This window comes from Ruditapes philippinarum, unplaced genomic scaffold (assembly GCF_026571515.1).
Source record: "Ruditapes philippinarum isolate M1 unplaced genomic scaffold, ASM2657151v2 ctg876_1_1_1_1, whole genome shotgun sequence".
NCBI lineage: Eukaryota > Metazoa > Mollusca > Bivalvia > Venerida > Veneridae > Ruditapes > Ruditapes philippinarum.
This window is the reverse complement of record NW_026856968.1, coordinates 89,005-104,880: the sequence shown is the minus strand read 5'-3', so window position 1 is coordinate 104,880 and position 15,876 is coordinate 89,005. Positions and strand designations below refer to the sequence as shown.

At 30.8% G+C, this 15,876-nt stretch overlaps 2 protein-coding genes across 2 annotated transcripts; both read right to left on the bottom strand.

Annotated features, from left to right (window-relative positions):
• Positions 1–1,806: 1,806 nt before the first annotated feature.
• LOC132748310 (uncharacterized) lies at positions 1,807–5,030 on the bottom strand. Its single transcript, XM_060737884.1, has 2 exons — positions 4,649–5,030; positions 1,807–2,507 (listed from the first exon to the last, which is right to left on the bottom strand). The coding sequence occupies exons 1-2, from the start codon at positions 4,896–4,898 to the stop codon at positions 1,807–1,809; spliced, it is 951 nt and encodes a 316-aa protein (XP_060593867.1). The 5' UTR covers positions 4,899–5,030.
• Positions 5,031–5,165: 135 nt separating this feature from the next.
• LOC132748301 (protein PML-like) lies at positions 5,166–10,254 on the bottom strand. Its single transcript, XM_060737873.1, has 5 exons — positions 10,006–10,254; positions 8,625–9,157; positions 7,752–8,314; positions 7,094–7,307; positions 5,166–6,247 (listed from the first exon to the last, which is right to left on the bottom strand). Exons 1-5 carry the CDS (start codon positions 10,077–10,079, stop codon positions 5,604–5,606), a joined length of 2,028 nt encoding a protein of 675 aa, XP_060593856.1. The 5' UTR covers positions 10,080–10,254; the 3' UTR covers positions 5,166–5,603.
• Positions 10,255–15,876: the final 5,622 nt, after the last annotated feature.

The following is a 15,876-nucleotide window of genomic DNA, read 5'->3' as shown; positions in this document are numbered from 1 at the left end:
TCATTATTTATGAACTCGACAAAAGATATATCCTTCATTTATAAAGATGTTAAAATGACTATAGCAGTTCCTAAAGTATGGACTTTTATGACAAATGATTAAATAAACTTTAATTAAATAAGTTTTACAGTGCATAATTTCTAACAATTTGAATTTTATAACATTAGAATTACAATAAACATTTTGAAGAACATAAACTTTATATTGTTTCCCGAAAACAATGAAATTTGAAAATAACAAAGTCTTCTTTTTTATCTTAAAAACTCCAGACATCACATAAATAGATTGAATGACAAATACAAGACTTGAACAAAAAGTATAAATCATATATAAAACCCATCAATAGTGCAATTTAACAATTATCTTTTTATCATTTATCCAGTGTTTCATATTAATGACTCTCCTGGGACAAATATATTACATTAAAGGGTGTTATTTGCAATATGGATTGACTGAACTATTTCACTCAAGTTTCTATCAATACAAAGTCGTACAAGTACCTTTTCCGAGCCTAGTAACTTGGAAATTCAAACTATGAAGTTGCCTTATTCTCTCCTGTTGAATACAATTTTCTGCCTGTTATTTTACACAATGTGCTTTCTATTAGGGATAACACAATAAAAAGTTTTAAAAAACTGCCCTTTGGGAAACTTTTAAAAATTACCCCCATCATTATAAAAAAAAAAACCGGTTTGTTATCAACTAAAAAAAGATTTTCGGGTTTTTTTTAAAAAACTCATTTTAAGTATAAAAAACTTTTCCAGAAAAAGTTTTTCACAAACTCAGGTAAAATTTTTTGACTTTCGAAATACTTATCAGGTTTAGGGGTGGGCAGCACAATGGCAAAAAAATTTGAAATGAGCTTTTTTTAAAGCTAAAAATAAAACAAAAAAAATCTTTTTGGGCAAACTGCTTTCTTTATTATTTCCAATATAGTTTTTAATAGTGGGTTTTAAAAGTGCATTTTTTGGAGCAAAGCGTACCCCCAGTAAAAATTTCCCTTAGTAGATTTAAATTTTTAATGTTTTGTTGGGAAAGGCCTTGAGACCATTCTAAATAATGCTTAAACCGACGGTAAAGGGCCGTAAACGATGATGAACTTTTTATAATATCTCGTGAATAGACATTTTTATACTCTGTTATTCCTTTTGCTTTTAATTGCTTTTAAGGGGATTCCCATTTCGAGAATATTTTCCATTTCAATAAATTAGCGCTATATATTTCTCTTGGTTTTGATACTAAATAAAACCTGTGTCTATTTTTAAATTGTTCATTATTTGTATGAATGCAATATTTAGAAACAATTTATAGTTGATATTGATATGATTTTGATTAATAAACGTAAATTTCAATAACAATCCAGAATTATCTAAATTCGTGGTTATAGCATGTGTAGTTGATTATAGTGTTTTGTTTTCACCTCTTTTTGAATCTTGATAAATTACACAGTTTTGCACAATATCTTCAATAAATACACCATTACCGAAGCCCCCTTTTTACTTTTTGTATAAAAATTGGGAACCTTTTAAGGGTCTGTAAAAGAAAAATTCATTGGGATCTTTTTGGGGACGCCTCCTTTTAAAATTTCATTCAGGTTTTTTTCTTCTAAAATTTTAATTTTGGTATCTTCTTTAAACAAATGTTTTATGTGTTTTTTCTTTCCCCACCCCAATGTTTGGGCTCAGTAAATTCAAAAAAATATTGTGAGTTAGGAATATAAATGCATCGCGTCTTTTTCAGGGGGCAGCTCCCCTTTTTTTTTTTAAAAAGGGGGGGTTTTTATTTCTGGGGCCCGTTTTTTTTTAATCAAATAGACAGACTCGGCGAATTTTTTATTAATTCGTTAAAAAGTTGAGTTTTGACAAACGTGGGGCCTGCTACATCTAGTTGTTCTAGCATTGGAACATATTGATGCAATGAATTAATAATCTGTTGAAAGAAAGGGTGCTTTGGGCGACACATCATTATAGCGTTATTTAGCAAATATGGTATTTTAATTCGAAACACACTTTGTTCAAAAGGTTCTGGCGGAATTATACACGCGTATTTGAAAGTAACATTGTCGAGTGGTCGCATACATTGAACATCTAAGTCAGCATAAAATCCTCCAAATTCATATAAGATAAGATACCGTATAGCATCTGCTCTATTTATAGGACTTCTGTAATTATCCCACATTTGTAGTAATGTCGGAAACCTTTCAGCGACAAATTTCCTTGAAGAGATGTCCGTCCAAAAATAATATGTCCAATCTGGATTCAATTTTGCAAAAGTTTTAACAAAGCCTACAAGCTGACGCGGAATGATATTGTTTTTGTAAGTTTGATGAATTATATGAGGAATGCGAGGTATATTAGTTGCAGCTACTGGAAAATCCTTGTCTATCAATGGCTCAAAAAACTTAGCGGAAGTAAAATTTACTTTTTGTTTATGTTGCATATCACTATTTAATGGTTCTGAAGTCGTGTTTGACGAACTCTTTCCTGTTTCACGGGTGCCTTTCTCAGCTGAAAAAGATATACAAACACAATTTTTTTTATAGGGGAAAATAAAGCTTTAAAAAGGGCTTTAAAAGTAGTATGTATATTTAAAAAAAAATTTTTAAAGTGCCTTTAAAGGGTCTAATAAAAGGAAAAAATTTAAGATTTAAACCCCGGGAAGCCCTTCAAAAAAGGTTTTAAACATTTTGAAAATAATTTTTTTCATGTTTTTGTAAAATAGCTTTTGGGAATTTAACCCTGAAAAATTTTTATAAAAGTGAACCGAGAAAAACTTTTTTAAACGCGTTTAAAAACCCCAATCGGTCAACTGATTCAAACAGAACAAGGGGCTTTTTTTGGAAAAAAAAAATAAAGTTGTGTCCGCGAAGTCTAAAAATGAAGGGGAAATTTTTTAAAAGCATGTTCAAAATTTTCGAAAAAAATTTAAAACCGATTAAACAGTCTGTTTTAAAAACCGATCCCGGTCAACAGATATAAAGATAAGAAATTTCGGTAAAGGTTAAATTTATTAGATGAATAAACAAATGTAAATAATAATAATAATAATAATAATGATAATAAAAAACTCATGTTGAACGTTTATATATATCACTAGTTGACTTCTGATATATCAACGATATACATGTAGTAAAGTTTGATCTGTTATAAAAACCCTGAAAAAGTCTTAACAAATTGCAGTAATATGCATGTATATTGATTGATATAGCGAACAATTAACAATATTATCTAAATTATAATTTTATTGTATGGCAATATTGACCTGAATCATTTGAATAATCATTGATTTTCAGTTTCCGAAGTAATATGTTTCAACAACTTAATGTGTCATTTTCGAATATGTATCATAAATTAGTAACATAGATATTTGTATTGTTTCAAGCATGATTGTTAGACTATGTATCTGAAGGGTCCAAGTTGGAATCTAGCACAGCTATTTTTTTTTTTCAATATTTATTCTTACATATAATTCGGCGACTATGTACACTTCACGATTTTATTGAAATTTATGCTGAATACGTTGAATTGCTTAGTCAGCTCAAACATGTCTTGCAAAAATCTAAACCAACTAAAAAGAAAGATCTTGACCTTTGACCTAGTGACCCCAAAATCAATAAGGGTCTTCTACCCTATATAGACAATCATCCTATGAAGTTTGAACACTGTGGGCCACATGGAACTTAAGTTATGCTCCAGAAACTGTTTTTAGTTTTAAGGTAATAGTGACCTTGACATTTGACCTTCTGACCCAATAATCGAAAGTTTTTTTTAGCTAATATGGACAATAATCTTATAAAATTTGAACACTATGGGCCAAACGAAACTTAAGTTATGCTCCGGAAACAGTTTTCAGTTTTAACGTCATAGTGAACTTGACCTTTGGCCTTGTGACCCCAAAATCAATAGGGGTCTTCTACCGAATATGGACAATCATCCTATGAAGTTTGAACACTGTGGGCTATATGTGGCTTAAATTATGCTCCGGAAACTGTTTTTAGTTTTAAGGTCATAGTGACCTTGACCTTTGACCTTGTGACCCGAAAATAAATCGGGGTCTTCTACCCAAAAGGGACAATCATCTTATGAATTTTGAATATTTTGGGTCAAATGGAACTTAAGTTATGCTCCGGAAACCAAATTGCTAACGGACGGACAGACGGACGGACGGACGTTCTTACCAGAGCTACATTATGGGGTTTTCTTTTGTTATTTCTTTTGTTCTTTTAACCCCACAATGCAGAAAATAACCCCACAAGAGAAGCGGAATGAATAACATCAAATATATCTATTGTTATGAGAACAATAGACCAAACCCCATAAGGTAGCTCTGGTTTGTACGGACTGACGGACGGACGGACAGACGGACGAAAGCCAGGGGGTATAACATAATATGCCCGAATTTTTTTCGGGCATATAAAATTGAAAATATGTTTTAATCGGCAAACAACCCCGGAAACTAACGAAATTTTTGACACGAAGATTAATGAGTCTCAGGTTAATATTGTCAAAAAATAACTCATCAACGCTAAATTTATGTATGAGCGTTAGATTATGTTTGCAGCCTACACGAAGCGTTAACTGTATGTTTATCAAAAAGCATCTATTTAACAGTGATTTGTAGAAAAAAAGAAACGAAACTGTTGACATACCGTTTTGCAGATCACAATCACACGACATCTGGACTAGATGACTATATGCTATAAGAAAGATCTCTCCTATAAAAGCAAAACATAGACAAGTAAACAAATTAAAAGTCCTCATGTCATATAACAATACTGAAAGGTGACTGAAATTAATTCGTATATTTTTATTTACATTGTAGTTTTTTCCTTGTTTTATGAGATCGAATACATCTGTTTTCAAATAACGCTCATCTTGTTTTTTAAGATTTTTTTGCATTTATTTTTCAAGACTAACCCACCAGCTGTGGTTAATCGCATGTTCTTGGTGAACTTCTGGCAAATTTATAAGGCAAAGAGCGTTAATCGTTAAAAAAAAGATGTTGTCAGATTTTGTGCTCTCCAGATGTCAATTCAAACAGATGGCCCAGCGTCTTGCCATACACGTAGTAAACAAAAAGATCTTATTATTACAATACAATACAAAAACAACATTCTTTTATTATAATCATAAAATACAAAAACGACATTAATTGATAATGAGACTGCACTACACTTTTTTGCTAGCGATAAATAAAATATATCTATAGAAGTTTACACAGGTCACGTGTATTATTGATTATTTTTACATAGTAAACAATAAAGCTGAACACAATTGTTTTAATAAAAAAAAATGTAAAGATATTTTGTCTATTTCCTGTTCATTTATCATTATATCCTTTGATAGGCATAATGTCAATTTAACCAGAAGAAGTTAATAACTACAAAATCGTTTGATAACTTTATCAACATGGTCATTATTTTCATATTTTATGTTTTAAGTGTATTGATATATCTGTTTTTTCAATATCCTTCTAAGTTCATCCATTTGATTAAAATGATTCTTACGGAAGTAAATCCGTCCTCTTTTTATAATTGTACATCCGTAAAACTTTCTGTTCCACTAAGGTTTTTAAAATTATCACTGCTTTCCGCTTGCAAAATGTTAAATTGAATGAATAAATTCCGGAACCTTTTCTATATCTCTTCCAGTTTTCAGTAACATTTCAAGTTTTACTTTGCTGGGCCAGTGGCAGCCAAACACCGGCCAGAGTCCATGACTGAAATCCACACCTTGGAAGGTATGTAACTTTCTCTTTCTTGTTACATCTACAATAGAGAATTTGCTTCTGTCAGCGTCTAAAATGAATCCAAATGTACGCGCCAGTGTCGTACCAGGTGTGTTTGGGGTAAGTGGTAAGTGCGCAAGATTGTATCCGTTATGACGGCACCAGATACACACCTGTTTATGATCATCACAATGTTGTCCACAGAAGGACCAAGCGTTTGGCTGATCATACACGTAATAATTATGATCAATGTCACCACGGCGACTGGCTCCGACTTCAAACACAAAGTTGATGTTATCTAAAGGACGAACAATATTGTATGTTATAAGTATTTCAAAGTAGAATTTTCCTGGAACGTGGAATGCTCTACTAGCCAGAACACCGCGGTATTTTTTCAGCTTCCTGCTGCCTGGGATGATGCCCTGTTTTTGTACGGTGGAATAGTTACGAAGGACTCGTCGATTATCACTGATTTCACGGTACTGGTGCACAGTCTCGGAGTCAAAGTAGAATGATGGACCTAAAATTGATAATATACAGAAAAGTAATAAAAATGATAAAATTTCATATGATGAAGGCTCGTCAAACATTTTAGACCCAACTTTTTTTAGAGAATGAAAATGCATGCAATCGATAACATACTTATTTCACTTATTACAATGAATGTTATTGTGAACACACTTATTTCACTGATAAAATGAATGCAAGCGATAGCACACCTACTTAATAAATAAAGTAAATGCAAGCGATATTACACTTATTTCACTAGAAAAAAAGAATGCAAGCAATAGCATAATAAATTTTCTTACAAAATGAATACAATCGATATCACACTTATATTGATTGTATCATAGTTTGAGGACCATTCTGTTGAAAATTTGTCAGAGTTATATCATATACATATACATGCACAGTGCGTTAACTGGAGTGCAGGTATCAGTTACCCGCACTCCAAAGCTAACCCATTGATTGGCACATTTTTGCTGGGGTTTACTAATTGTGAAGGCAGAGAAAGGGAAAGCAAGAAAATATCATATTTAGATGCTCGTTCATTTGGTTCCTTTTTTCTGGGGTTTCATATTACGACATCGGGGAACGTGTTTTTATGATTGACTATGATACAAAAGAGAAAGAACATTAAAACATTCGGCAAATGATTTACACTCGTACAAATCAGATAGCCTCGTGTTTCGATGCTCTTTCTATAACTTGTTTCGGTTATAACACACTTATTTCACTAATTAAACTAATGAAAGCTATATCACACTTTCCTACTTAAAAATAAATGTAAACGCTTACGCTTATTTCAATTATGAAAGGCACGCGCAAATGATAAATGTAATATATATCGCACTAATCTTCTTACAAGATATATCTCCGAAACGCTTGTCGTCTGCAATCTGGCGTGTAGTTGATGCAGACGACGCTCCAATGTGAGTATGACCACGTGATATTGCAAGTTTTTTCTTCTGCGTGACAGTGGAAATGTCCCCCATGGATTTCGTAAATACCTGGAATTCTGACTCTGTGCGGGTGTTATCAAAAACCGGACTTTCTATACTTAAAACTTGTCGGTCAAACTACAAAAATAATAATTGCATATTAATTAAGAAAATAAGAATAATTTCAAGAAATCAAGACATTTCCTACGCTATTGACGTTACAACTTTTGTAAATACGTATTTATACAAATAGTATACATTTACAGGCCAGTAGAGGATATTGTAAGTAAAAAAGGTGAATATATGCAACATACTTATTTAATTAATGATAATTAATTTGGAATAAAAACGGAGGCTTTTTCTTTTACCATTACCTAATTCTTATAGAATATGTGCATTTATAGTTTGTTTTATTCTTTATTCGCTTCTTCCATACAGTATCACTTACAGAATTTCATAAAATATTCTTTATCTCAATAGATTCACGATTCATTGATCAAGTGAGATGTAAACATGGTGTTTGCTATCTATAGTTCGATTTGTCAAGCGTTAAAATGTGTCTTTAATTAAATAAAACTATACCTTTAATGCAGACATATTCTGAAGTCTATGTAACAGTGTTGTATGCAGGGGAACAAACTCTGTCGGGTCTGTATGATTTAAAACATGGAGTGAAAAATCTTTAGCGTTGGCAGCGCCATCTAAATAGTTTTCAATAATTTCTATGTGCCGCTGAATACCACTTTTCTTCTGTTCACAAATCGATGCCAGCTGATCTTTTAAAGCACGTTGACGTTTTAATAGTGTCTTTTGGCACCTTTCGAATACGTCATCTATGTCTTTTTCAATCTCGAGCTCTTTAATGTCTAAATTTAGTAACTCTTGTTCCGTCTGCTGCAAAATGAATTTTGCAGACGACATGTCTTCTTCTAACGTTTTGAACAAATGACCTAACTCCTCTTTTTTGACTTTGTATAAATCTTGCACGTTGATTATTTGATGACCTTTATTTTTCTCGTGGTCACATACCGTACACGCGGTGCATATTGAAGTTTCACATCCGGGCGATGTGCAGTAAAAGGCGAGTTGTTGCCCTTCGTGACCGGACTTGTTGCAGACGAGCTTTCGACGAAATACGTCAATACCTATATATATGATATAAATAAAATGAAAATATATGTACGAAGGTAATAATCAATAAATAAATCAGTATAATGAATTAAAGAATTACGAATACATATTAAAATGATCGCATACGATCTATGAGTTCAATTCCACTTGGAGATTGTATGGTAAATCAAAAAAAAAATGAAAATACAACCAAAAATGTTAAAATGATAATTATGATAGATATAAAAATAAAATATTGTGTTAATGAACGCATTTATAACAGATAAGATTAGAAACATAGTCGAAATAGGGGATTCGGAGAGAAGGAGAAACTACAGATCGTACCGGAATTTTGTAGCTCTTTGATTGTTAATACCGCGTGTTTTCTTGATGCCAGGCTTCTTTTATGTGCTCTAGTACAATCAGGACACATAAATATATAACATTCCTTGCAGAAATCTGTAGCTGTTTGATCTTCGGGGCAATCCTTACACAGAATCTCCGATGAACGCTTTCGCACTTTGATAAAGTCAATCAGATTTCGTCTGGTCGTATCTTTTGCAAAACCGGTGATTCCGCCCTGTGGGAGATCGTGATTTTGTTTACATAGTGGACATTCCATTGATTTAGCTTTAATAATCTTCCTTAAACAGTCCTGACAGAATGTATGCAGGCATGGCAAAATTCTCGGCACGTGCGTATCCTCATCAAACTCGTGCGTGCAAATGCTGCAGACGAGAAATTCGTCCTTAACGTCCTCTGCACGTAGCATAGCTAAATTGTCGTCTGCCGTTTGGTTTTCGGGCTTAATGAAAGTTTTATTTCGTTCTAAAGATGCTGGTTTTTCTGTTTGAAATTGAGGGAGCGCTTTGCGTTGTCTGAAAATAAGAAAATCAACATTTTGACCTTTTGTTTAAGGATTACTATTATACAATTTTAAATATATTTCAGAAATAACAAAATCTCAAACATTCAAAATAACGTTTTGACGTCATAATATGATAAAAATATGAAATACCTTTAATGTTTGTTTTGAAACAATAAAGCTAATTTTCCTGTTTTATATTTTGAACATTTAGGCGGTTTTATTATTGTTTTTCAATATGTACTTACTTTCAATAAAATTTAAGTAAGTTATCAATTCAACCACAATTTAAAAAAATGCATAAAAATCCAAAGTGAAAGAAATAGACAAAATAATCCGTAAAATACGTTACTGTTTGGAAAATTACTTTAGGATTATTTTTAAAGAAAAAACTTAATACACTCATCTCAGCTTTCTTAGGAAGAACAGAACAGAGCATAACAGTAGTGAATATTTGTTAATTTAACACATGACATGGTTTTATTCAATAAATTTCTACACATTTCAATAATATTGTTAAAGTATTTGTAAGAGGAAAATCAATTATTATCATTATCATGGGAGAATGAGAGATCAAAAAAGAAAAAAACCCAAACAAATAGCAAAATGCCTCTAATTACATAATAATTGCCAATGGCTAGAACACATACTACAGCATGAAAATTGTCATAACGTTGTACTGTTTATATTTTAATGAAAATAAAAACATTTTCAAGACCGCAAAACCATTATAACAATAGATTAGAGAAATATAAGTTTTAAAAAAAACACACACACAAAATTTATAAATCCATTATAATTATAAAAAAGAAAAGATTTATATGAAAACAAATATTTAAAATGACATAAATTAATATTCACCTCCAAAAGTCTTTATAAGTCTTCTTTTGAGAGTTACTTCTTTTCACATGCACGTCTTCCTTTGGTTTATCCATAGGTTAATCAGTGTGTTACCCAAATAAATAAACTTTCACTTAATCTATAACTAATTGCATATTATTTTTTTTGTTATATTATCACACAAGCGACACGAGCGATAAAAATGGAGGGCGGATTTCAAAACTTTTGTTCCAAAATTTTGTAGATAAAAAAACTATTGTTTTATGTATTTAATTTTTATCACCATTTGGATTTGATCTTAGGTCAAAAAAAGTCTATATTTTGTGCGATATATTTTGTTAAACTTTTAAATATAATAAGAAAACACATGTATCGTATATCTGTAAATATTTTAACTATTAGTTTGACGCTATTGTTCTCCGGTAATTAAGGACAATATCTTTTGTTTCTCTACTTTATTGAATGTCACGCTTAATTTATTAATTACTTTGCTACATTTTCACTCTTAAATTTCAGTTTGTATGTCCCACCCTTTCCAAAAGGTTAGTTGGTTTTGCTTTACTTATGACGTCAGCAAAGTATAAAAAATCGTCGTAGTTAAAGTGTATAATGCTATATATCTTCTGCAAACATTATTAATTTATTTGAAATTTGAAAAAGTATTCTTCCGAAATGCTTATATGAAAAATTCAGGTAGTTATTGTCTTAGAAGCTGATGGGGCATGCAATCAATCATCGCAAATCGGTAAAAGGTTTACATGTACTTTAAAAAGCAGCATAATATTTTGTTCCGAATAAAAAATTTCTTCTGCTTACATGTTATTTTCAAGTGTGTTAAATAACAGAAATAACTTCCTGTTGATAACTTTTATAAAAAAAAAGATATAGCTAAATACTCTTTGAGTCTTTAAATATCATTAAATCGAACATGAAAATATTATTTCATATGTTTTATTGTAAAATCGTTTAATATTTCATAAACTGACATTTGTATTTTATCTAAACAAAATAATTTATTTAGTTTACTGCTGCAGTCATTTTTTATAATTAATTAAACTGCAACAGTTATGAATAAATTTGACTAAACTCTTCCGGTCCGAACTTTCTTTTTTCCTTTTTTTATTTCTTTATGTTTTCGTTTTTTTTTTATTTTAGATATTTTTTGTGTATGTATTATGAAGTGGATGGGTGTTGTTTAAAAGCAATATAATATCCATTACATTCGCTTTGAATATTCAAATAAAGGCACTGACCCATGTGCATCGAAGCGCGCTGATTTCCAACCTTTTTCTCTTTTGAAAACAGAATTTAATCAAATTATACAATGTGCTCAACCGTATCCTAATGACTTATTTCGGTGATTTTGAAACAAAATGTAAGACCCTTGAAAAGTTGAAATGTTGACAAGGTTATCAAAGGTGACAAGTGTTTCATATTTTATGTATAACTGATTAATGACAATGTAGTGTACATGTTTAATATTTTACAAATAGATAAATTTACATCCGGGTAATTTATTAATTGATGAATAATGATAATAATGTCTTGTTGTTTTTCGTTTTTGATGATGATGATGTTTGTTTTTGTTGTTGTTGTTGTTGTTGTTGTTGTTTTTGTTGAAGACAACGAAGTAGGTAGGTAAGTAGGTTAGGGTAGGGTAGGGGTAGGGGTAGGGTAGTGTGGGGTAGGGTAGGGTAGGGTAGGGTAGGGTAGGGTAGGGTAGGGGTAGGGGTAGAGGTAGGGGTAGGGGTGGTGGTGGGGTGGGGTGAGGGTGGGTGTAGTGTAGGGCAGGACAGGGCAGGGCAGGGCAGGGGTAGGGGCAGGGGCAGGGGCGGGGCAGGGACAGGGACAGGGGCGGGGGCAGGGGTAGGTAGGGTAGATAGATAGATAGATTATCTTTTTTCCTCCAATTACGAATATTGTATACAATATTGTTTGATATCATATTCTACAAATCAGATAATATAACATATTAAATACACCCGGCCTAATTGGCATATAAGTCATCTTCAATAAACGTGAAATTTTTACTTAAAGTCATAAGTAATTATATTAACAAATTCGTTTGTAAAAATCGTAGATATAACGTGATAGAAATATTGTATATAATATTGTTTGATATAATATGTTTGTTCATATGATATGTGATTTATTCTATAAATTGATCTGTAAATGCTTTGACGTCTGTACAAGTATGATTTGACAATGCATTTAGCTAGAGTTCAAGATTTTTTATTTATCAAATAAACTATTTTTATGAATTAGTCTTTGAGTTAAAATCATTTGTATTAAATAGTTCACCAAAGTATCCAGAACGTATATGTCTATAAAATGAACGCTTTACTACAAAATGTTCTTTGTTTTCGATACAATGATCGGTACAAAATTGAGTCAGTTTCTCAAATTTTATTAACAAAAAAGACATGTAAAATATACATACAATCAACAGGTTTTCAAAATATTAAACAGCAAAACGGTCGGTTCTTACAATTGTTTCCGGCATGAGCGATCACCCCCCCCCCCCCCAGAAAAAAACAAAAAGAGATATTTTATTTTATCTATCAGATGTGATGACATTTTTATAGGATCATGATTGTATACTTAAAAAGCAAAATGCAAACAACAAAAAACAGATGCAATTAATGTTCTATCAGCCAGGGGATAGTTTCTAGCCTAAAAGTATTCCGTAACGATCTCCCATCATAAACATGCTAATTAATTTGTATGGCACCAGTTAAGTTTCACAACTGTTTTCTTTTCTTTTTGAGTCATCTTTAATGATTACTTTTTCGAAATCCCATTAAAACAGATTTCCAAAAAACACACACACAAAAAAACGCAGAAGAATACTTTGGAAAATTAATTTGACGGCCGGATTGTCTAGGGAGTTGCTATTATTAATAATTTCTCTTTAAATGTGATAACGGTAATAAATATTTAACAAAAAAAGAATTTGAAATAAAAAATGTAAAAGTAAAGACACCCAAAAGATTACACTACTTTGACTAGATGAATGTCATTTGACAAAAAAATCTTGATGTATGTAGATCATTTTATTTTTGCCCTTCCCTTTTTATGACAAGATTTCAACTTTTATTTTCTTGTCATAAATGTGATAGAAGAAAAACAAAGATAATCAAATGAATCAGTTATTCAAAGGTGTATAATAAAAAATACTTTTTTTAAATCGATTTATATTCCATTGTTATGTAAATGATATTTGTTTGATATACTTTAAAGTACCGTACTTTTTATTAATGGCTTCTTTCTACAGAATTTAGGAAATGAGTACATGAAGAAATTTTAAAGTGTTACTTTAACTATTTGAATTATTTATAAATTTTCTCGCAGATATTTGTCATATGACGTCCCCGCAAAATATTCTGTCATTAGTGACGATGTATAGCAATTTCTAGGGGATTTATTTTACGTTTACTGTCCTGAAATACTCAAGATATTTGATAACTCACGATGCCTTTCTTCGGAAGAAAATCTGTTCTAAAATGACTGGTATATTTTGCGCAGAATGTTTTTGCTTCTTTAAGTTATTTGCTGAAAATCATTAACATCCGAATTTCTTCCAGTGAATAGGTCATATTGAGCAATGTAACAGTACTTATAACAATAAATGGAAATTTAAGACATTATGCCTCAGAAAGAAATAGCTTTTTCACTCTTCAGTGAGTTTTATAACGTTCAGATAAAGATTTTAAATCAATTTCTTAATGCTTATCACCTGGAGAAATTAGCACTGAATGTAAAATTATTTGTTATAAAAGAATTGAAGGAAAATGAAATATTTATCTCGAAGAAGAAGAATTATTGTTTTATGTTGTTTTAATGTTCATACAAAATCATTTAGAATTCTTAATAACATTTTTCAAAACAATATCAAATGATACATTTCTATTTTGTTTATCAATATTTGAAATACTCATGTAAAATATAGCCATTTTAGAGCAATCCAATTAATTTAGATATGTCCTTAATTCACTGTCTGCTTTGCAAACAGTTCATGCATGACATTTGACTCTCGTGTCGGCGCATAAAGTTTTGATTATTTCATAATTAAGAACTATAGATAACCTTAAAATGCATATTTGATATGTAACGAAAATATGAAAATGTTTCTAAAGGACTTTTGTTACGGGCAATAGTTTTAATGTAGGCAACCTATTTAATATTATTATCTTAATGTTTATAGTTGTTATATTTTATCATTATTATTGTAAATCTAGATCTAATGTTTGATGTTGCTAGGGTGGATGGAAATAATTCCAATAATTTTACGAATCTTATTAAGCAACCAATTAGTTGTTTGACTTACATAAACATATCAAATTTCCATATTACAGACAATATCCTGTTACTGTAGGAAATCATCTAGTCTTTGAAAAAATATCATCTATTTATTTCATACAAGGATCCTCTACGTTAACGTTATACTATGCTAATAGATCTAAACCAATTTCCTTATTAAATTTATGATTCTTAGTTGTTTATGATAATTATGTAATTATCAAAATGTCATCGACATTAAAAAGTAAACGTTTTGAGTTCCGTTCTATATTTCAATTATATTTCAATCATAAATAATCAAGGTAAAACAACGTTTAAGAAAAAGATCGACTTCAATCACAAATAAAGAGATCATCATCGATAGTATATGTGATATTGCAAATTCGGTTTGGTTTGCTTAAAGATATACTATGCTCATCTTTTGGTAAAATATTTTTATCTTAGAAATGTATTGAAATCCATGAAATTCTTACAGAATATGTTTAACTTGAATAAAATAATGAATGAACTATGTATGGGAAGCTGCATTCGCTATTACGGGTCAAGTAAAATTGGTCTTTTTTTTTTTAAAAAAACTGCCAGTTTTTTTAATGACACTATATATTCATATGGTGACTACATATAGTGTGTAGAGTTCAAAACATATCATATCTACCTTAAATGAATTCCATACATGTTTATTTTATACATACAAAGAGACTGTGTAGCAATTTTTAATATTTTTAAAAATAAAATTTGAGCATAGTATATCTTTAATACTGCAATGTTAACGATATACTATTCTTATCTTTGGGTTAATTATTTATATTGCAAAACATCTCCTATTGCTGATCAAGCTAATTTGGTCCTTTCTTTAAGAAAAACCTGCCAGTATTTTTTACTGACACTTTGATACTCATACTGAGTTTACCAAAAGTGTATAGTGTTAAAAATATAACGTTTTTTTCTTGGTGTTTACTCAAAAGAGACTATATGTATCAGTTTTCTATGGTGGCATATTTCTGCCACCAGATAACCATATAACAAACTAGTTAATTAAGATGTTAACTAGTAACTTAACTAGTTAACCTCTTAAATAACTAGGTTAATATTGGATTAACTAGTTACGTAACCAGTTAATTTTTTCAATAAATAAAAGATAATAACGAGAAATAAATGCATATTTATGCCTACAACTGCCCTCTTTTAATTATTTTACCAGCTTAATATGAAGTGGTTTACTAGTAACGTAACTAGTTAACCAGTTATCACTTATCTATAAATAGGCTCAAAGGATTCGTCTAATGTCTGCAATGACTTAAGTGTGACGGTGTATCAATGCAATGGAGCAAAACAATGCTATTTATAGATAACTGATAACTGGTTAAATAGTTATGTAACTAGTTAATCACTTAAGGTATTAGGACCCTAATGGGCACTATAAGGAACTGAAAAATTGACATCATAGGTCAGATGTATACCTTAAAGTACACCTGTATGCAAAATTTAAACAAAGTTTACCGTACGGAAATCAAGTTATGGCCACTTTTCTGAACTCAAGCTAGGATGTTATGAGGGCCCTTTTTTAGAAATGAGGAACCTTTAAATAATCTG